The sequence below is a fragment of the Condylura cristata genome, unplaced genomic scaffold (assembly GCF_000260355.1).
Source record: "Condylura cristata isolate star-nosed mole 26May11 unplaced genomic scaffold, ConCri1.0 scaffold00003, whole genome shotgun sequence".
NCBI lineage: Eukaryota > Metazoa > Chordata > Mammalia > Eulipotyphla > Talpidae > Condylura > Condylura cristata.
The window spans coordinates 34,499,799-34,522,924 of NW_004567104.1; the positions used below are offsets into that span (position 1 = coordinate 34,499,799).

The 23,126-nt window shown below is 33.9% G+C and overlaps 1 protein-coding gene across 2 annotated transcripts in view; it reads left to right on the forward strand.

Annotated features, from left to right (window-relative positions):
- GSK3B (glycogen synthase kinase 3 beta) overlaps positions 1 to 23,126 on the forward strand; it is a 158,642-nt gene that overhangs the window by 67,365 nt on the left and 68,151 nt on the right. For both annotated transcript variants that reach the window (XM_004675185.2, XM_004675186.2), the window contains exons 3-4: positions 5,122 to 5,205; positions 20,143 to 20,253. In XM_004675185.2, coding sequence (XP_004675242.1) covers positions 5,122 to 5,205; positions 20,143 to 20,253 — 195 coding nt within the window. The remainder of the gene's footprint in view (positions 1 to 5,121; positions 5,206 to 20,142; positions 20,254 to 23,126) is intronic.

The window sequence follows — 23,126 nt, forward strand, 5'->3', positions numbered from 1 at the left end:
TGTAGTTGACGATTTCTTTGTTATCCATTTTGACAATCTGAGTTTTGATTGTGTCCTCAGTTAACCATATTTTATGTAGGTTTTGATAAGGTTATAATTACTTGTATCTTGTTATTCTTGCCATTTTTATTCTCATTTACTGCTTTTCTTTGTGTTAAACAAATCCTTTTAGCGTGCACGCTATTTCATGTTCAGTGTAGATTTTTAACAAAAATGTTACTTTTTTGGTGATTGTTTTAGGAATTGCAGCCTGCATTTCAATTTTTCACAGTTGGTTTCAGTTAATACTGACATAATTCTAGTTAAAGAGGTTACATTTTCTTCAGCATAGCTTAAATTTCTCTTTAGTCCTTCATGGTATTTTTGTCATATATATTGCAACTATATTGTAAACTTACTAATATTATTATTTCTTTATTCAATTTGTCTTTGATGAAATTAAGAGAAGAAAAATGTGTGCGTCTAGTATTTTCCATCTGTACCCATCATTTCTGGTGCTCTTTGTTTCTTCAATGAATTTGAATTACATTCTAGACCTGTTCTTTCAGCCTGAGAGATTTACTTGTGTACATCTAAAGAGAGGTCTTTATTTGGAATATTCTCCATCAGCATCCTTTTTTTCTTTTTTTTAAACTGAGTAACATTGGTTTACAGCACTGTATAAGATTTAGGGGAAATAGATTGATAGTTCATCAGATGTATGTTGCTATACCAAGACCACTACTAAAGTACACATAATCCTCACCATGCTTCATAAAGACCCTTCCTTTTGATCCCCCCATCACCCTCCCATTCTCATATCCTCAATTCCTAAATCAGATTTCTAGGGCTTGCATTGGTTTAGCTTTATATGTTCGTTGTCTTTGTCCTTCTGATTTATTTTGCTTGGCATAATCCCCTTAAACTTCATCAACTTAGAAAGTGATGTCCTGAGGTGTAGATTTTTTTGTATTTATCCTATTTTAGGTTCACTAAACTTGATATTCATTTATCTGTATGTTTTATAGTGTTTTTCATTATATTTTGAAAGTTGTTAGCAATGATCTATTTAGCCTTTTTAAATTCCTTTTTCTTTTTCCTTATTTTCTAGCATTACCTTTATTTATGTTAGTATATGTGATGTTTATCCTACAGGAGGTCTTAGACTGTTGAGTTTTCATTCTGTATGTTGAAATTACATGATATGTTTAGCTTTTTAGTTTGTTTGTGTGTTTGTTGTGTTATGCCAGTCTACCTTTGGGCCTTTTCATTTGGAGGCTCTTTTTTTTTTTTTAATAAATAACTGCTGTGTTCGTCCTCTTTATCCTTAATAAGTTTCCAAGCTTGTGTTCAGACCTTACCTCCTTTGTGAGGTCTACTTTAACCACCTGAAGGTGGTTGGCTTTTTGTAGTTTACCTAGATCAAATCTGTACACTTAACCACAGTCTGACACCCTGGTTTGAATGCAATTAAAAATTTTTAATTCTGATTTTTCTCAGTTTCCCTGGTTTTTTGGGGGTAATTCTTTTGTCTGTGTAGCTTAGTGGCCAGCCAGCTACTGGTTAGAGATTGTATTCAAACATCTTGAATTTCTAATGCTTTTATTACTTTTTGATGATCTTGTATGGCTCAGGAATACATTAAAAATCTAGGCAGGCCCTTCCTGGTGGAGTAATAGGTGAAAGCACAGCACTAAGAAGCTAACGCCACTTCAGCATGAGTTTGATCCCTGCCCTGGAAGTGAGTGACCCATGTGGTGCAACAGAACTCTCCTGTCTCAGCCGCTGCTCCCCTAAGCAGTGTACTTCGCCAGTCAGCCTGTTCTGCTCTCCACTCTGTGTCTGGTGAATCCTCTTACCACCCTGCCCCTCTGGCCTGTAGCCCAGCCATGTATGTATAAATAAATACATCTTAAAAAAAAAAATCTAGGCAATTTTTAAGGTGGTAGGGGAAAGTAGCATATTGGGCAAAGAAGACCACTGTCCTATTTATAATATCTGCAGATTTTATTGAATAACTGCATCTTGACTTTTCTTCAATTGATTACCAATCTTGGAAGGAAAGTCAAGATGCAGTTATTCAATAAAATTTGCAGATATTATAAATAGGACAATGGTCTTTTTGCCAAATATGCTACTTTCCCCTACCACCTTAAAAATTGCCTAGATTTTTTTCTATAGTATAGTCCATTTTTATAGGTGTTTTGTGAGAATTTGCTGATCTCTTCATTCCTTTATAGCCAAAGTCTTACCTCTAAGATGTGTGTTTCCAGCCTTAGCTTCTACCTTATGTGTTAATGGATGTCATATAGGGAACCCTAAAAAAACACAACCCTTGATGAACTTTTGGCCTCATATCATTCTCTTCAGTTTCTAAGGATGATCTTTTAGAAAGGTACATAAGACTTTGCCATCTTCCTGGTCAAAACCTCCATTGACTTTCCTTTATGTTTAGAGTAAAATTCAGTTAACGTCATTAATAAGGGTTTATATAACATTATTGTTACTGACCACTCTGAACTTGTCTCTTTTTACTTTGCTTTCACTCTGTATGTTGAAATTACATGATATGCTTAGCTTTTTTGTTTGTGTGTGTGTTTGTGAGGTCTACTTTAACTTTATTTAAAACAACCTTTTCTCTCTCGTTCTTATTCTTCATATGAAAATACATTGCATTTCTCCCTGTCTTTCATAGGACATATCCTTCACTGCCATATCCGTAACACTGTGAATGATGCTTGGTGCAGGATAGGTGTTCTTTTTATAGAACCAGTATGCTATGGGTGAACTAATAAGAAAAGACTGAGTAAAACTGGGTAGGTTTGGGGTAGTTGTTAAATGTGTTTCAGGCATGAACTTTGCCTTATACCTCTAAAATTGCTCTATGATACTTATATTTTGTATCTTACAGAGAATTTTAAAAATAGAAAATTTAAGCCTCTTTTAAAAAGAATATATACTGTCAACTGAAGGGTGAGAGTCGGTGAATGCTTAGGTTTACATAGGTGCTTCACTTTTGCTTCTTCTTGATAAGATAGCAATGCATAATCTAATACAGCTGCATAATCTTGGGAATTTAATACTTCCTTATAACCTTGATTACATGAGTGTAGAAGAATTGAATCTATATTCAAAGAAATATGAATCTTAGTATATTAACATTTCTCCCATAAAACTAACTCCTTAGATGTGGATTAGCATGGTATAAATGTATTTTCAGAAATAGTTTCAGTTTGGAATGGACACATTTTTGGAAATGGTGTTTTCTGTCTTTCTTTGCAGTGGCCAAAATTAGAGCCTGCCATCAGGTATTATCTTTGTTAAATGAATTATGTTGTATTTCCTTAGTTTCTGTTTATTGCTTTAGCTGTAAACATATTTAACCATACAGTGGAAAGATTGATTTTTTAAAAAAAGATTTATTTATTTCTGCATACTGAACTGGGTACAGGCCAGAGGTGCAGTAAGACAGTAGGGAGTAGAACAGGCCGACTGACTAAGTACACTGCTGAGAGAGCAGTGGGCAGGTCTGGAGAAGCCTGCCAGCCCTGTGGATCACCTCCCGGGCAGAGATCAAACTCAATGCTGAAGTGGCTTTAGCTTCTTAGTGCTGTGCTTTACCTGCTGCGCCACCAGGAAGGGCCTGGAAAGTTTGATTTTTTTAATAAAAGAATTATTTTCTTAAAGCGTTATTTTTTTATTTATTTATGCTTGGAAGAGCTGGGGTGTAGGCCATAGGTGTAGTGTGGTTGCAGGGGATTGAGAGGATTTACCAGAGACAGAGTGGGGAACAAAACAGGAAGATCTACTGAAATACATTGCTGAGGGAAACAGTGAGTGAGACAGGAGAGGTCTGCTGTGCCATGTGGATCAGCTCCCAGGCTGGGGTCAAATTCATGGCATAATGACTGGCAGTAGCTTGATAGGACAGGGACTTTAACCCCTGCAGCACCTGGGAGGCCCCAAGAATTGTTATTACTACTATATAGATAAGCCTAGCTCTGTCAGTTTAAAGGGATAGGAGAGTCTTCTTGAGTATTTTAGTTTACCTGAGAAGACATGCTAGAATAATCATTAAAATCTATTGGAATTTTCCATGTTGTGAGAATTATAACTAATTCTGCTTTAGGAGTTTTCCTTATTAGTTTTTTTCTGCTGTACATTTTCCATGTATATAGTAATTCCACCTATCCATATATACTTCATTTTATTGTCCTTCTAAATATTATTCATAACTAAAATTTTGTATTTTCTTAGCCACATAATTGGTATTTGAGTATCCTTTCTCTGTGTTACATAACCTAGCCTTTATTAACCATATTTCTGACAGTCAAGCATATTGTTGAAATTTATGTGCTTTGTCTTCAAATATACTACTGCAAAATTTATGGGGTTAGGAAGTCTATTATTTAATGTTTTCTTTTCATAAGTGATGATCATAACTTTGAAACTCTCCAAAGAAAAAATTATATATAAACTTGTTTGAATGTTCAATTTCTAAAATGCCTTATTTTAATTCTCTAAAACTTAGCATTTGAACCTTTTTAATAGGCTAACTTGTAATTTTCACTGTATTTTGGGAAATAATAGGATTTGTAAGAGTTTTCTTTGTGTCCAAATTTACTTGATGAGAAGTTTGATTTTTTTTAAAATATAAGTTACAAAAAAGTGACACTAGTGGCAGTTCATTTCAGATATCTCTTAGATAATCTAGATCAGTGCTCCACTACTTGTGTTGAAATACTGGCTTTAAAAATTTCCAATTAATTAAAGACTGGTATTTTCATAAAATGTGGTACAGATATTGGAAAATGTGCCATGTATCACTGGAAAAGTAAAATTAAACACCACAAAATGTAGGTCCTACTTATTACAAAATTCATAGATTTAAAATTACTTTGTTGAATTGCTATAAAAGATTTTGAACACTTGGCTTTCAATTTCTCTGCTTACTGCAAAGTAGTAACAAATTGGTCATGGACTAGCAATACATAGTTTGCATGTTAACTATTAAAGACCGTAGTTTTTTGTAATGTATCTGTGGCCTGCTGTTTGTAGTATTTAATATTATTTTCTAAGCAGCTTAGTATGATGGAAAGCAATTAAACTTTAAAATACTTATTTTCATGTCTTCCTTTTCAGAATCGTGAACTTCAAATCATGAGAAAGTTAGATCACTGTAACATAGTCCGATTGCGCTACTTCTTCTACTCAAGTGGTGAGAAGGTAGGTCTTACACAAAGTGTGTATTGAATATTGTGATAAACTTAAATAAATTAGACACTTCCTGCTGCTGCTCCCTGCCCCTGAAAGCATTGTGGTAGTTCAATGGAAGAGTTCTAAAAGTAAGACCTTACAGATTGAGCTCAAGATAGGATCCTTGAATATCCTTACTTAAATCTGGAAGATATTTATGAGATGATAAAGGGAATGGATTTTAAGAATTTTCATTTAAAAAACTTATTTTCAGTTCCACAGCATACTTATATATTTGTTTAAACTTTCTGTGTTTCATATATACTACTGGAGCTTCATGATATATATATATAGTTCATCAATTTTTTGGAGAGGAGGAAATAATATCATTTTGCTATGTGGGAGTATTAGAAAGGAAAGGTGATCAGTAAGTCTTTGGTGGGCTCAGAATGAAACAAATACTGGGAAACAAATTTAACAGTCTTTGTCTAGGCAAATAGTTGGAAAAAATATATTTCAAGAGTTTGTTATCAGTGGTCAAAATTTGTTCACATTTAATTCTATGAAAGCAAATAGTAATGAAAGACTACTGTGAATCTTCACCTCCCAACTATCCTAGCCTTCGCACCCTCATCTTTCTCTTCAGGGAACACAGTAGCTAATGTTGTACTAACTGGAATTAGAAGGATAGAAAAATCAGTTTCCAGTTTCTTCTGTTTACCACCACACACCCCCTTTTTTAAATTTATTTTTATTTTGTTAACTCTTCCTTTCCTTATGTTTTTCCTTCATTGGTTTGGGGTAAACAGGTAGGCCCAATACCAGACATTAATTTTTTTTTCTTGCTAAGTGAACATGAATTTGGATCATTAGACATTTAGATCTCAGACTTCATGCAATAATATCTATAATCCTTAGATACCTTATACCTCTTGATTTCTAGCCCAGCACTCTTATTTCACATAACTTTTCCAGTGTACCACTGTTTAATAATTCCCAATAAAGTTTGTGTAAATTATTTCCTTAGCAATTCTTACTTTTCATGACGAACATGTTACATGGGGAGTTACTCATGTATTAAAATAGCTAGGATTGTGATACACATGTCTGTAGATAAATATTTATATAGTTGCTAGTATTTTAGCAACCATAATTAGCAAATTGTTTCTCAAGAGTATGTATTTGTGTGTGTATAAGTTTAAGTGATGGTTTTGTTTGTGTTAGGAATTCTAAATCCACATAATTATTTGCATTGTTTTCTTTCTAAAGACAATTACGTGGCTTATTGTGCTTTATTTTTTATTTTTAAGCCTAACAAGTAGCCTGTTAATTGTCTTTAATCTCTTACCTGTTTTAACATGTCTTTTAGTTTTTCCTTTCACTTCCCAAGTGAAATTATGGATGTCTTATGTTCACAGTACTTTTATAATGAAATTTTGAATCCACCTGGTTTTTTTTAAACAATAGATAATACACATACCCAAAGGAGGGAACTAAAGGTCAAAATTAATTTATTCCGTGAACCCCTGGATTGTAAATTGATTTCTTTGAAAAGGCTTTTTTACAGAGCTCCTAGATATTTCTCTTCATTTAAAAAATTTGTATAGTATCCCCTTTATACCAGGCACTGTTGTGGTGGTTTACATATAATAACTCACTTAACTCAAAATGAAGAGCAACCTTTTGACTATAGACTCTCATTGTGGCATCACCTAAAGGATTAACCTGTTTAGTTATGGTGGAAATAACCATCACAAGTCTGGCCTCACCTTCACTTAATTGTGCTTCAGTAGTGACAGAATATGAACTGTTGCCTGTATATTATCCTAGAGGAAGATATCATCCATGCTACTGTTCAGAGCTGCTTATTTGTCTTAAATGGTCTTATAAAGAGCAGTTAAGAAGTCATTAAGGGAAGTTATCCAGAAGATCAGTTAACCTCTGTCTATTACTATTAAAGTTAAACATGCGTCTTACATTTTATTTATCTCAGAATTTTCTGTTGAGCATAGTAAATTTTCACAAGTGAAGAAATATGACTGCTTAATTTTTGATAGCTCTATTATAAAAATATCCAAGTAAAGTGGCAGCATATTACTGGAAATTATGATCCTTTCATGTCAAAAAAGAGAGAAAGTTTTTTAAAAATGTGTAGAAATACACAGTTATAGAACCTTGCATCAAAAATATTTCTTCTTGCTTTATTCATGATCTCTTCCTTCTGAATTGTCATTCAAGAGAGACCAGCTAATAAGTTAGAACTTTCCATATGTAAAGATGGATTCTGCTTTAGTATTCTTTTTTTTTAAAGATTTATTTCTTTATTCATACAGAGCTGGGGTACAGGCCAGAGATGCGGAGGGTGAAAGGATTCACCAGGAACAGAGCGGGGAGCAGAATAGGCAGATTGAAGAAGTACACTTCTGAGGGGAGCAGCGGGTGGGTCAGGAGAGGTCTGCCATGCCATGTGGATCTCCTCCGGGGCAGGCAGGGATCAAACTCATGTGGAATTGGCTTAAGCTTCTTAGTGCAGTGCTTTAACCCGCTGCTCCACCAGGGAGGGCCCAGCTTTAGGATTTTTATCAGTTCTTAGTCTCCAAAAATAGTTATGACTAAACTCAAAGCAACTGTTTAGAATTAAATGTCTTATAAAATTTTTACAAAGCCTTAAAGATTATTTCTCTCTGAATGTGATGATACTCTAAGTAGTAGATCTTTATAACAGCAGTATGATGTAATCCCTATGTCTGTATATTAGAGGAGCTTGAGGGGAGAGAATAAAAACTTAATAATACTTTGAGGTGCCTGTGAGACTTGTAAATAAAGATGCCCTGTAGACAGTTACATATATGACATCATAGGTAGTAGTGATGGGACACTAAATAGATGATATTGACAAGGTTAAATAGAAAGTATGTGTAACTCTAAGGTGTTAGAACTTTTAGGAGTTTAGAAAGGAGTTTGGAGAGATGTTTTTTTGAGGTCAGACTGTGAAAATTTTGTGAGTGTTGCCTTTGATCCTAGAATATTTGAAGGGAGTAAAGCAGTTTCTATTTGAGAGAGTTACAAGGAACCCAGTGCCATTCGGTGGGATCCAGGTTTTGTTTCGGATAAGGCAGTAAAAACCAAACCCTCAATGAAGAACTGGGGCACTAAACTCCATAGTGCTTTTTGGGTTTCAGAGAGCTTTGGGCAGTAGATGGGCAGTAAGAAAATAAGCCTAAAGAAGGTATGAGGTGGCATTCTTGGGGGATGAATTGATGTTGTGAGGATGAGAAAAAGAATTATAAAGTGTTTCAGTAGTGTAGCTATGAAAGACTTGGTTAGGGGTCCAGGATGGATGAGTTCAATGTCTGATTTCCATCATTTTGTTATTCTGTTTTTCTAAACCTTTTTATTCTGCTTTCTTCAGTCTTCATTGTGTTTCTTCTCTTTTCATGCTAATTCTAATCTCCATTTTTCTATATCTGGATTTCTATCCTTCTTAAATAGGCTGTGTCACCTCTTCATATTCCTTTTTCCTAACTCTTGTGCCTGTCAGTATTTTTGTCTGTCTGTTAATTCTTTGACAAAAACAAAAAACAAAAAAAACAAAAAGCCCAAAAAGTTTATCTGGATTTCAGTTCCTTTTTTTTTTTTTTAAAAAGATTAATTTATTTATACATACAGAACTGGGGTATAGGCCATAGATGCAGGGGTGGTAAGAAGCTTCACCAGAGAGGGTGGGGAGCAGAACAAGCAAAATCTTTGTGTGGTTCCTATATTATGTCTCTATCATTCTCTTTCTTAGTATTTCTTTGTTAGCCTGTACTGCTCCCTTTTTGGAAAATTTTATTTTAGTTTTTAAAATTTATTTATGGAAAAGTTTAAAGAAGAAAATTTAAACTCTCATCCCCACTTGTGATTTTAGTTCTATATTGTTTTCTTTATGAACATATCTTACATATTCATATTAATAATTACAACTCATAGAAACTTTTGTTGCCTTGTAGTATTTGTAGTTCTTGATTACATAATTTTCCATTGAGTTGTATTACAGTAGTTTCTAAACTAGTTCTCCATTACTTTTAGTTCTTGTATTAAAATTAAGCTTCCCCAGAGCTTCATCTTAATTTTTATTCACAAGTTTTTTTAGCTTTAGGCGAATTTAAAGTGAGATTGATGTAATATTTAGCAGATTTTTCTACTGACTACAGTTTGAACAAACAGCATGTCTGTTCTTGGTGACATTCTCTTTATTGTGCTCTACTGTGCCATTTTAAGGACTGTTTTTCTGTAGGAATTATAATCAGTCAGATTTCAGCATATAACTTGGGGGAAGGAGTAGCTAAATAAAGAGGAATTAAGTCAGGACAGAGAATAAAGATGTGGCCTAATATTAGTCTTAGTTGTAGTCTTCTGGTTGGAATTACTAGTGTTTGTTATATACACTGAAGCATAAAATAGGTAGGACATAGGTTACACAACAGTTTCCTCCTATTTATTCCAGAAGAAGAGTACTCTTCCTACAACCAAAGGGGAAAAAATTGGAACTTTTGAATGTTTTGAAGGACTGGACTTAATAACTTTGTGAATCGCAAATATCCAACTATTTTCTCAGTATCAGTAAAAAATCCCTTTCTTAGAGTTATCAGAAACACCTGTTCTGTATATATAGATTGAACAGATAAAAGGCAAAGTTTTGGTTGAATGTGGGTATGGGAGCAGTGGACTTTGCCTGCTTAATACATAGAATTTGGATGCTGAAGGAGGTAGTTTGTAAACCATTGTATCTTTATAGGATGGTTAAACTTAAGTCAGTTAATAATTTTCTCTAAGAAATATTTCTGTAAGTAGCCTTATTTGTAAAAATATTTATCTGTGCTTCCTCATGGATCTGTACTTAGATACTAAAGGAGAGTGCCTTCTTTAAATAAAACTGTTCCTCTACTTGACACAATGAGAGACAATTTAAATAACAAGGATGGCAGATTGCTTTCATTCCTCATACCAACTTTGTTCTATTGATAGTAATTGTGTGGAGGGGTATTTACAGAAGAGGAATATTCTACCAAAGTCTTTGATGGCGAGAAAAATGCTAAAAATGCTATGCTTGATTATATCTCTGTCATAGAAGAAAACGTAGGCAGGAATCCATTCTGAAAAGTAAAGTGCAGTGGTGTTTTAGCTAAGAGTATTCAAGTTTACATTTTGTTACTTGATAGTATAACTAGACAAAATGTTACCTTTGTAAGCCTTTTTTTTCCTGTACAGTCTATACAATAGGAATTTTGTAAGGAAAAGATCTAATATGCTTATTTAGTGTTTATCATAATACCTGGCATATAATTAACACTTAAACATTAACTTACTGTCTTACAAATTGTTGTTTTTAATAATAGCAAATATATAATTGCTATGCATCAGCCATTGCATAGGTGCTTTTTCCTCCCCATAAATAACATTTACTATGTTACATACCCCTTTATATGCATAACATGTTATGCTAATTGAAATGTGTGAAAATTACTAATGTTTATGCAACATTTAGAGATGAGGTCATTGAGGCATATAGAAATTGAGTAACTCTCCTGTGCAAGCCCATATGAGAAGGGGACAGAACTGGCATTCCAATTCATGTATTCCAGCTCCAGAATCCTTCATTAAATCCATTCTCCTTAACTGCCTCCTAATTATTGGCAGTTTATGTGCCCTACAGAAATGACTTGTGACCATAACTCAATCTTTCCTGCGAAGGGTTTCTTCACTAACTAGAATAAACAGCAGTCTAGATGCAAAATGCAAATATTTTTGCTTGATATGCTTTGTTTGCATTTTAAGTAAATAATAGCAAGAGGCATATCTCTGTTCCAGTCAAAAGACCAATTTTCTAGTTGACCCTCATGATAGATGACCTAAGCCCTTTCTTTACATGTACTTTATAACTCATTTAAACTTCACAAAACCCAGCAAGATTGGATACTATTATTACTATTTATAGAGGAAGAATCTGAGACAGTAGCTGCTAGGTGTCCCAAAGTCATAGAGCCACTAAGTGGCAAAATTAGAAGTCAGTGTTAGGCAGAATTTGTCTAATATGCTATACTCTTTAGCATAGAAGATAGATATTCTCAGAACAGTAAGTTAGAAAATGTACCATTTAAAAATACCTTAGTAATGATTGTTGAACAGAAGAGGGTACAATGTCTACTTTGGAGAACTATTTGAAGACAAAAAAGCCTGCAGTTTGGGACTAGGATGAATGTGTGTATTTATGTATGTATAATGTTACAAGTTTTATATTTCTTTATTGCTGTTATAGCTAGATACCATTTATTAAAAGTGGCATATTTAAGTCTCCAAATATTATTATAGAATGGTCTGCTTCTTCCTTGAGTTCTGTCAGTATTTTCTTTATGTATTTGGAGCTCTGATTTGGTACATGTTTGTTTTTAATAGTTATATCGTCTTCATGAATTGACCCTTTTATCAAAATACAATATCTTGGATGCTTTCTTTTTCTTTTTCTTGTCATTCACTGCCTTGACTAAAATCTCCAGTACAGTGTTGAATAGAAGAGATGGAGACAGAGATTCTTTTCTTGTTCCTGATTTGCAGTGGGGAGGGAGGGAAGCATTCTGTCTGTATTTTTTTAAGTGTGATTGTTACCTCTGGGATTTTTGTAATGTCATTTATCAATTTTTAGGAAGCTCCCTTCTAGTCCCAAGTTGTTGAGTGTTTTTGTTGTATAAGGGTGATGGACTTTGTCATATGCTTGTTTATTGAAATTATTGTGTTATTCTTTATTTTAATAATATCTTTTGTTAAGTTAGAGCTGTCTTGTACTTCTGGAAATAATCTTACTTAGAAATGGTATGTTGCTGGGTAGTGTTTTCTAGAGAGCTTTTGCATCTATATTTGTACAGTGTATTGTGTCCCCCACTTCCTCATTCCCCCAACACTGCTGTGTAACATCTTTTCGTGGTCTTGGTACAGGGTAATGTTGGCCCCATGGAATAAGTTGGAAAGTATAGTCTTCTGCTGCTTCTTCTTCTTCCTTCCTTCACTCCTACATTTTTGAAGTTTATGATGAATTGATATTAATTCATCTTTGAAAGCTTGATGGGTTTCTTAATTTATGCCTGAGCTTTTTTATTTTAAATTTTAGGAAGCATTAAAGTCACTAATTAAGCTTCTTGATTTGTAATAGGTGTATTTAGAACTTTTTTTTGATAATTTGTCCATTTCACCTTTCTTGTTCTTGAAGTAAAGGTTGTCATGTTTTTCCTTTAAAGTCCTTTCACGTCTGTAAAGTCAGTTCTGATGTATTGCCATTTTGCTGGTGTCGTGGACCTATCAGCTTCTCATTAGTTATGCGCCATAAAAGGTCTCCATTGTTTTTAGATAATGCCTGTAGAGTTCCTCCTATTCTATTACAAGTATAGATGGTCTCTCTTGACTAAACCCATAGCCTGCCCTTCCCTCTGACAAAACCTAGACCTCACAGCACTAGAACTGGGGTTGAGGACTCTATTTCTCAGAGTATCAAACTTAATTTTTTGAGTGTGCAATGGATGATAGGCATTGGTAGCCCCTGGTCTTCACTGATTGCCCCTACTAGAGTGGGAGCTCCACCCTATAAGAAATTTGGGGAGATGCCTGGAATACTGTGTCTGTAAAAAAGCTTCTTTTACCTTACTATAGGGGAAGTAGGGGAAGGCAAAGACAGTTCCTGTACCTAACGGGGATAGATCTTTTGCTTGCAACTTGGGACTAGGATGAATAAGGGACAGTACTGTAGCCTGTACCTCCAGGGAGTGCAACCATAGCCACAGAAGGGGAAGGTAGTTCCTTTCTTCTTGGCCTTAGCTGTCTGGAATAGAGAAACAGATAGTGCTTTCCAAAACTGGAGGTGGGAAGGCAGGTCAGTAAAGTCCTTTGCTAAAATAAACCACTGAATATCACTTTTCTTATTGAGATCTGTTTCTTAATTTGCTGTATGTCCTTAGAACTACTTCTACATAGTTTAAGTGATTGCTTTTAATCATTTTACCAGGTAAACTTTTGCTTTGCTGAGGCGATATCCCCAGCTATTCTCCCCTCTCTCCCTCTTATTATTTTTTAAACTTTGTTCACAGACTGCTTAGTGAGGCTATTAGCTAGATAGAAAAGATGAATAAGTTCCCAGTTATATGAGTATATACGTAGTATACAGGGATATATGAAACAATAATGATTAAATATATGCTGATTGTCTGATTGTATTCCTGTCAGTAAAAAATATTAAGCAAGCACAGTAAGTACCACTGTACTTACATATTATGTATGCATACATATACCAAAATAAATACTCAAAAAATTAGTACTAATATTGATTTACATGTTGAATATAGTATATTACCCATATATATATTAATTTTTATCAGATTCAAACTTAGAGATATTCTTTTAATTAACTTTACAGATTATTATTGCCTTAAATCATAAATTAAAAACAAGTACCAACCTTCTAAAGTCTTCTGATTCATTTTTATTTAGTCATGATAGCAGTGTTTTGAAAGTTTTATTATTGAGAAAATTGAAGTCCAGTTTGATTAAAGAATTTGTTAAATATGAGTGTTAATTAATTCTTAAAGTTCATTTCATAGTTGCACAGTATAGTATTTTAGGTGCAAAGACAAAGCTTAAGATCTCTGTCTAAATGAGTTGGAGGACAAGAAAAGAAGTATACTAAGTATACTGCAGAATGATACATGGAATAACATTTAATTGTACAGTGAGCAGAGGAGTAGAGAAGAAAGTGATAAATTACCCAGAGGCCTTCAGCAAGAGAATAGGGCACGGAAGAGGGATGTTTCACTTACAACCAGGGGAAAGCAAGTCAAAAACACTATGAGATATCACCTCACACAGTGAGAATGGCCCATACTAGAAAAACTGGCAACAACAAATGCTGGCAAGGATGTGGAGAAAAATGATCCCTCTTACACTGTTGGTCGGAATGGCAAACTGGGCCAACCACTATGGAAAGCTGTCTGGAGGACTCTCAAACTACTAAAAATGGAGCTACTATCAGACCCAGCATTCCACTGCTATGAATCTACTCAAAGTTCACCAAAACATTAAAACATATACCTGTACTCTATGTTATGGGTGATGAGATATGTAAACAACCTAAATGCCCCCCAAAAGATGACTAGGTCAACAAGCTATTGTGTGTGCACACACACACACACATGTGCACACACAGAGAATACTACTCAGAGATCAAAAAGATAAATTCATGCCATTCACAGCAGCTTGGATGGAACGAGAAAGGATTATATTTAATAAAATAAGTCAGAAGGAAGCAGGAAAAATATAAAATATTAGATGATTTCACTTATAGGAGGAACATAGGGAAACCTTGCAAGGGATGGTGGGGGGGGCAGGAATACAAAACTAACTAGCAGGCGAACAACAAATCTGAGCAGGGAAAGGAGAGGGAAGAGCAGAAGAGACGATGGTGTTGGCTCACAGGTGTCTTATTGGTAGTAATTTTATGGGTATTATACCTGAGAGGGGAAATCAACCTAAGTACAACAATGTAAAAATGCATATAAATAAAAACTAAAAAGAAAGAAGGGGTGATGCTTGATCAGAGATTTTGTGGCTTAATAGTGCAGAGTATGTGATTGTCATGTTTGAAATACCGGATGTTTGAATGATTGGTGGAGTCATACAGCCAAGTCTATATCAAAAGATAAGATGATACATGTTGTATATGAAGTATGTATGTTAGTATATGAGTAGTAGTGGGCAAATGAGGCTGAGATAATAGAAGTGGGTTATTTTTTTTTAATAACAGTTTTTTTTTTACATCATTTTGTACATTTTTTTTCCATCTCAATTGTAATCCCCGCAGGTTTCCCATCACCAAGTCACCCATGTGCCATCACCATAATCCCGTGCACTTCCCTCCACACCCCCCCAGCCCCCATTTTTGATCCCATCCCCCACTCCACCCCACAAAATGTCTCTGGTATATGGTTGTTCATTATTTTTGTCATTTTCTCACCTGGTCCATTATACTCCTGCTATGAGTGAAACCATCTGGTATTTTTCTTTCTCTTTCTGGCTTATCTCACCAAGCATGATCTTTTCCAGCTCCATCCAAGTTGCTGCAAAAGACATGCGTTTCTCTTTTTTGGTCGCTGAGTAATATTCCATTGCATATATGTACAGAAGTGGGTTTTTAAGAAATCTGGGTAAAGATAAACTTGTGAAAAGGGTTTTTTTTTTTTTTAAATGAAATCCCAAGTTATAAAAACTATGCAAATGAAAGGCTGAAAAATTTTAACAAGTATATACATGGTCAGGCTTACAAAATATAACTATTCTTGTTTCCCTTTCCCCATTACTTTCTCATTACTGTATGAGAATCAACAGCAGAAAATTTTATTTACTAAAATAGAGAGGTTTGCTTAAATAAGATCAGAAATTAGTTATATTGATATCTCTTAAAATGGTATATTCATTATCTGGATAAAACTTTTACTGATGAAAGGTAATTTGTCCTAGGAAATGAATATGTAGGTACTATAAACTCTTGAGGTGTAGATGATTTGTCATGACTTCAGAAATATAAAATGTTATTGATAGCAAATGAAATTGTAACTGTCATCTGCTTCAGAATATGAATTCTGGTAGTTTCTTTTGAATATAGATCACCATCTTTGTTTTTATGTCACCTTAATATTTTAGCAAAAGGTATTGTTATATACATATTATAATACAAACTGTATTATTACATGGATATTGTAACATGGACTATGGTAGGACAATAGATATGAGTAAAATCTTCATTACCCTAGTTTGCGAATCTCCACAACTTCCTTTCTATATAGGTACATTTTCTGTAACCATGTATGAATGCTTATATCATATGTAGCAAAATAACATTTTAGGGAATATGTTCTGCATTTTCTGAACAATATTAACAGTAAATCTTTTTGTGTTTATATGTGTAGAAACTTCATCCATTGTCCCCTTTTGTTAACATTTATATTCTTACCATGTTTGTCACACATAAGGAACCCATGGTGATACATCAGTTAAAGTTCATAGTTTAAGATCTTAGTTTTTACATAATGCCTTTTTCTCTTCGTGATCCCATTTAAAATAACGTACTACATTTAGGTATTATGTCTTTTTAGACTGCTGTTGGCTGTGTGATTTCTCCGGTTTGTTTTTTTGGGGTTTTTTTTTTTTTTGTATGTGATCCTGACAATTTTGAGGATCACTGACGGGACATTTTATTTTGATCCCTCGCTATTGGAATTTTCTGACATTTATCTCATAATAAACTGGGACTTTGGGTTATTGGAGAAATTCCACAATTTCATTTCCATCACATCATACCATCTGCATGATTTGTGACTTTTTTTTAAGATTTATTTATTCATACAGAACTGGGGTACAGGCCAGAGATGCGGACAGTGAGAGGATTCACCAGGGACAGAGTGGGGAGCAGAACAGGCAGATAGACAAGTACATTGCTGAGGGGAGCAGCGGGTGGGTCAGGAGAGGTCTGCTGCACTATGTGGATCTCCTCCGGGGCAGGTGGGGATCGAATCGAACTCATGTGGAAATGGCTTAAGCTTCTTAGTGCTGCACCACCAGGGAGGGCCCGATTTGTGACTTTTTATTAACCTTTATTGCCTAACCTAGCATTTTCTCAGGTTTTCCACTTTTTCATGCTGAGTTCTTTAGTAAGAGGTCACTAAGCACAGCCCCACACCTAAGAAGGGGGCAGGGGATTACTCTTCTTAAAGGCAGAGTATCTACATGTACTTTTAAAAATTTATTTTGTGCAAGACATTTTCTTCTCCATTTATTAACCTACTTATTTACTTATATCAGTGTTACTTGTGCATATTCATACTTGGGTTATGATCTAATACTTTATTGCTCAAATTGTTCCAACTTTTGCCATAGAAGCTCTGTAATTCCCGTTTTCCTTTAATATAATGCCAGTAATGTTGGCATTTTTTGTTTAATTGCTTCTGAGCATGTCTTCACTCTCAGTCTTGTAGATAGTTTTCATTTTCTTGGTCAGAAACCATATCTTTTATATGTTCTCATGCACACATGCAGAGAATTTTTTCATAGACTTCATTCCTAGAAGTGGTATTGCTGAGTCAAATTGGGTGTCTGTGCCCTCACTTTGAACGTATTAGCTGTTGACTTCCAAAAACTTGCACAAGTTCATGTTTTCACCAGAAATGTGATCGTACGTATTGGACAGTGACCCTTATTCCAGTACTTATTTTTAACAGATTGAGTTTTTTTTCCAATTTGATAGGTTTAAATTGGTTTCTTAACATTTTGTTATGAATGATGTTTGAACATCTTTTTGTATTTCTGTTGGCCATTTGTATGACCATCTGTTCATGCTCCTTTCCTTTTTTCCTGTTTGAATGTTGATCTTTTTAAGTTGGTTTTCAAGAGATATTTATATTTTCAAGAAAACTTAGCCTTTTGTTATTTAGTAAGCAAGAAGCATTCTTTTTATTTGGTTGTTGTTTTTAAATAATATAAAAGTTACATTGTTATGTGACAGAATTGGCATTTATTTTCCTTATCAGCCAATATATAGTTTATTTGAAGGTGTTAGAGTAAGAATAAAACTTGCATAATCATTTTTTTATGGCAGGAACTCATCCCGGTTTCCCCTGCATCTTACAAACAAAAGAGTATTTCTTTTTGTAAACCACACCTACTTTACTGTTAACATAGTGTTACCCCCTTTTCTGTTACCCAAGATCATTGTTTCTTAATCTAATTTATAATTAAAGCTATCTTGAGTTTGTATGTATAAGAGAAAAGCAGTAAGTATTGGATTCAGTGCTATTTGTAGCTTCATGTATCCAGTTGATAACCTGAATTAGGGGATCTAGAGCTTTGTCTCCTGGGGTACTCTACTCAGTGTTCCTGTTTCTAGCACACCCATTACAGAAAAGGTGTCTATTTTTGTCACCACCACCCCCCCCCCCATCAAAGTCTAGAAAATTCAATTCTGGGAAAAATCCCATGCTACCTTGATACCTTCTTGAATGTCTTCCTGGGTTTTCTGATATGCTTCTTTACATACAATCAAATTTTTAAAATCATCATGATCTGATTTAAAACTGTAGCCTCAAGCAGTTTTATATCCTTACCTTAAATGTCATCTGGGCTAGAATAGGACCATCCTAGCAACATCTGTGTTCCAAATGTACAATGTAGTTATTCCAGCTCCCGTTAAATTATTGGGTATGATCAGAATTTTTTCATTAAACTTCATATTCAGAAATGGTTTTAGAGTGGAATTTGTAGAGGAATGGTTATCATAGCAGTTTGAGAGTAGTTTAATAAAAGCAATAAATAGGAAAATTGAACCATTGTGAGATATACTTGCTAGATTGTAAATTGTATTATATGTAAGTATGATACAGAAAAGAATATATGCTAAAGAACAGAAAACAAACTTTTCATAGATGTTTGCTTTTGTGGGCTATATAATATCACATATACTGAACTTTGCCATTGTAGCCCAACAATCGCCAGCAATAAAGTGAGCCTCACTGTTTTCTGACAAGACTTTATTTGTAAAAACATGCAGCAGGCCTTTACTGTTGTTTCCTTACCCTGGTGTTGTGTGTAAGGGTTATGATATATGGTAGAGTTTATGTTGATAATGGAGAGAAGAGAGTATGACATGAAAGAGTGAGGAACTGTATAAAGGTAGTAAGGTCACTGACATGCTGTCTCACTGAACTATTTTCTCTCTTCCTGAAATGTTCTTTTTCATACTCAATTTAGATGTCATCTCTCTTACAATCACACGGTTACTTCCTCTGTAGTAGCTACTGACCTATAGAAAATGCTCAGTAAGTGCTAAAAATTGAAATTTTCTACTTCAGTCTTGTAGGTAAGATGGTTTCAAATTGGGAAGATTGTGAAAGTTTGTTTACATACAGTTTTTCCCACTCAGTAGCTTATTCTAGACTTGCATACAGTGATTCTCAACTTTGTTTTCTGCTTCAGTTTGCCTATCTGATATTGTTCACATGAACAGGGTAAGGATAGTGCTCTTTTCTTCTTTCCTACTTGGTACTTAGTTGGAATTCCCTTCTTTCTTTCCACTGATCTTGGATTGGTGTCTTTGTGCTGCTGAGAATGGATGTTTAAACATATGACCTGCAGTAAACTTGTGAGTATGGTAACTCGCTGCCTTCTAAGTTTTTCATTTTCTTTCAGTTAATTGTAGAAGACAAGTGGTGGTCCTACTTATAGACTGTCAGATACCCATAGAATCTTTTTGTCAAGGTTAGAGAAATTTTGTATAATAGCTAGTCAAACTTTTCTTAATATAGTTAGAAAACTGAAGCCTAGAGAGACTAAAAGATTTGCATACATCAGTTAACTAGCCACAGAGATAGGTCTAGAACTTCACATTATTTGGTCCCCAATTCAGTACTCACTCTATTGTCATAATACTTTTTCTGATAAGACAAGAAAGAATTGATTCTCAAACTTGAAAATGTAAAATTTCTTGACAGGTTACATCCACTGAAATAATTGTAGCCAAAACACTAAATTCAGTACTCACTCTATCATCTATCATAATACTTTTTCTGATAAGACAAGAAAGAATTGATTCTCAAACTAGAAAACTGAAATTTCTTGACAGGTTATATTCAGTGAAATAACCAGCCAAAACACTAATTTCAGTATGTTTGGCACTCCTAATGGTGTTGAAATGGCTATATTTTTCATTAAATTATTAGTAAAAAGATATAGTAGATTGTTTTACTATTACAGTTATATTAAGAAGGAATTTTGTTTAATTAAAATTGAGCACATGAGTATGTAAAATCTGAATAAGTGCATGTGTAGAGAATTTAATTTGTATAAAAACTAGTGCCTAATCTTGTTCTTTTGTTTGTTTTTAATAAACTCTTTCAGAAAGATGAGGTCTATCTTAATCTGGTGCTGGACTATGTTCCGGAAACAGTATACAGAGTTGCCAGACAGTATAGTCGAGCCAAACAGACACTCCCTGTGATCTATGTCAAGGTATGTAAAAATGCAGCAATTTGCCAATTTAGAAAGTACTTATATACCAGGAAGAATGCTTGGTGTGTTTTAATTATTTATTGCTTTTAATATTGAGAGATGAAAAAGGTATAATTAGTGTTTCATTACATTTTTGTAAAATTTTAAGATTACGAAGCTAAAGTTAACTTTCTAAAGTTCTTATCTTTCTCAAATCCAGTTAGGCGTTTAAATTCTTTTAACTTCTGATATCTTCATGGTTCACAGACTGAATAACAGGCATATGTGAAATCATAAAAAGTTTTAAGTATGATCAAATTCTATGTTTTTATTGCTATGTATAGAGCTGTTTATGTAACTGAAGTTTAAAATTCGATAATTTATTTTTTAAAAAATTGATATTTTTTTTTAACAGGCATACCAAGTGTCACTTAATTTTCAGTATAATATATATCAATGTCATCTTGTTTATTTGATGCGTGACTAGGCATTTATATAGCATAATTTTGATTAAAGTTGTTGTAGAGGAATAGAAACAGGTGATTATTTTATTAACTGACATTGTTAGAATTAACTGGAAGTTAAGTTTGAAAGTTCAGATATCTAAATATGGTTTTTGCCTTTTATTTTTTAGTAGAAATGACTGTAGAAAATAAAATGGCTTACTATCAGATTATTTTGGTTTTAACTCATTAATTACAGTTTAACATTTTATAATAATAAATGTGTACCAAAGCACAACTTGGGTAGCTAAATGATTTTTGCAAGGAGCCCTGGATTCCTCTTGTTCAGCACTAGGAACTTAAAATTTTGATTCCAGTTCAGTTTTACTTAGGTGTATAAAAACTTGGTGAGGTTATTGCTTAATTGATGTAATAGGAACAGAAAAACACAGGTTTTTTTTTGTTTTTTTTAACTACAAGTTTGCTTTATTATTTTATTTTGGCTTTAAAATAGCAGTTCCAATTAAAGGTAACCATCACCGTAGTTTAAATTATCTCAATCTACATTAATCTTTGAGCTTTTTAATTTTGGATTGATGATAATTTTCTACCTACCTTGTGACTTAAATGCTGTACAACACTGACATATTGAAGGAGAAAAAACCGTATATTTGATTCCTTTAGACTACTTTTGAGACCCATTATTGTTACTTGGTTGTAAGTGCATTTGTATTATTGGTAAAATTGTACTGAACAGTATAGGTTGTTAGTCTATAAGAAAATCTTGACATATGATAAAACATTTTTGGGACCGTAAAATAAAAGTAATACAAGTTTAATACTGGGTCAAAAAATGACTTGTGGATATGTAAAAAGAGGTACAAATACTAACAGTTTTTATTCAACAAATACTAAACGATTATAGAATAATGTGAGTCTAGTAAAATATTTCATTCTTTAATAATGAAAGAAAAATCTATACAAATTTACTATTAAACAAAACAAAAACATAATGTTATAAAGAAGTGTTTAAAATGTCATGGACTTCTGAATTGGCAAAATTTCTTTGGAAAAGAGAAGGCTATAGTAATGTCCCTATTGATCCTTAGCTGCTCAACATCTGCCACTTCCTAACATATCATGTGCCAAATAATTTTCTCTTCCCTTGTCTGTCTGCAGAAAGTCTTTGCTTATATCAAGATCCCTGTATAGTCACCCTAAACCTTTGATTTACTTTTGAAGACTGCAAATAGAAATACAAATAGAAGTACAGAAAACAGAATAATGAACTCTCTTGTATACATTAAATGGCTATTAATTACAAGAATAATTAATAGTCACTCTTGTTTTATCTTTGCCATGTTACTACCCACTTGATTTATTTTGAAACAAATCACAGATACAGTTTTCATCTATATTTTAGGAGATATATAAAAGATAGGGACTAAAAACATAATTGCACTACCACTGTCTTATCTATACAAAATGAAATTTCATTAGTGAATTGAATATTCAGTTACCATTTATATTCCTGATGTTGTTTAATTAATTAATTTAATGTATTCCTTGATTCAAAGTTCTTTGTTTGAATTGGGATCCAAGTGAGATCCATAGGTTACATTAAAATTGATGTCCTTCCCAAAGATGGGTCAAACACTACACGACATACACTTCAGCAACATCTTTAAAGACAGAGTACCCAACGCCACAATAGTGAAGGCAAAAATAAATAGATGGTACTACATCAAGTTAAAGAGCTTCTGTACAGCAAAAGAGACATTACTAAAAACAAACAGACAGATCACTAATTGGGAAAACATTTTCTCACACAAAAGTAGCGATAAAGGACTGATCACAGAAATATACGGAGAACTGATGAAACTCAACAAAAATAAACAACCCCATCAAAAAATGGGCAGTAGAGCTAAAAAGACACTTCTCCAAAGAGGAAATGCAGATGGCCAACAAGCATATGAAAAAATGTTCAACATCACTCGTAATAAGGGAGATGCAAATTAAAACCACAGTGAGGTACCACCTCACCCCAGTGAGAATGGCACATCTTCAAAAAACTAGCAACAACAAATGTTGGCGAGGATGTGGTAAAAAAGGAACTCTCCTGCACTGCTGGTGGGAATGCAAACTAGTACAACCACTGTGGAAAACTGTTTGGAGGTTCCTCAAACTGCTAAACATGGAGCTTCCCTACGACCCAGCAATCCCACTCCTAGGTATCTACCCAAAAGACACAAAAACACTGATTGAAAAAGATACCCGTACCCCCATGTTTATTGCTGCTTTATTTACAATTGGAAAAACATGGAAGCAGCCCAAATGCCCAAAAGTAGATGACTGGATAAAAAAGAGGTGGTACATATATACAATGGAATATTACTCAGCAACCAAAAAAGAGAAACACATGTCTTTTGCAGCAACTTGGATGGAACTGGA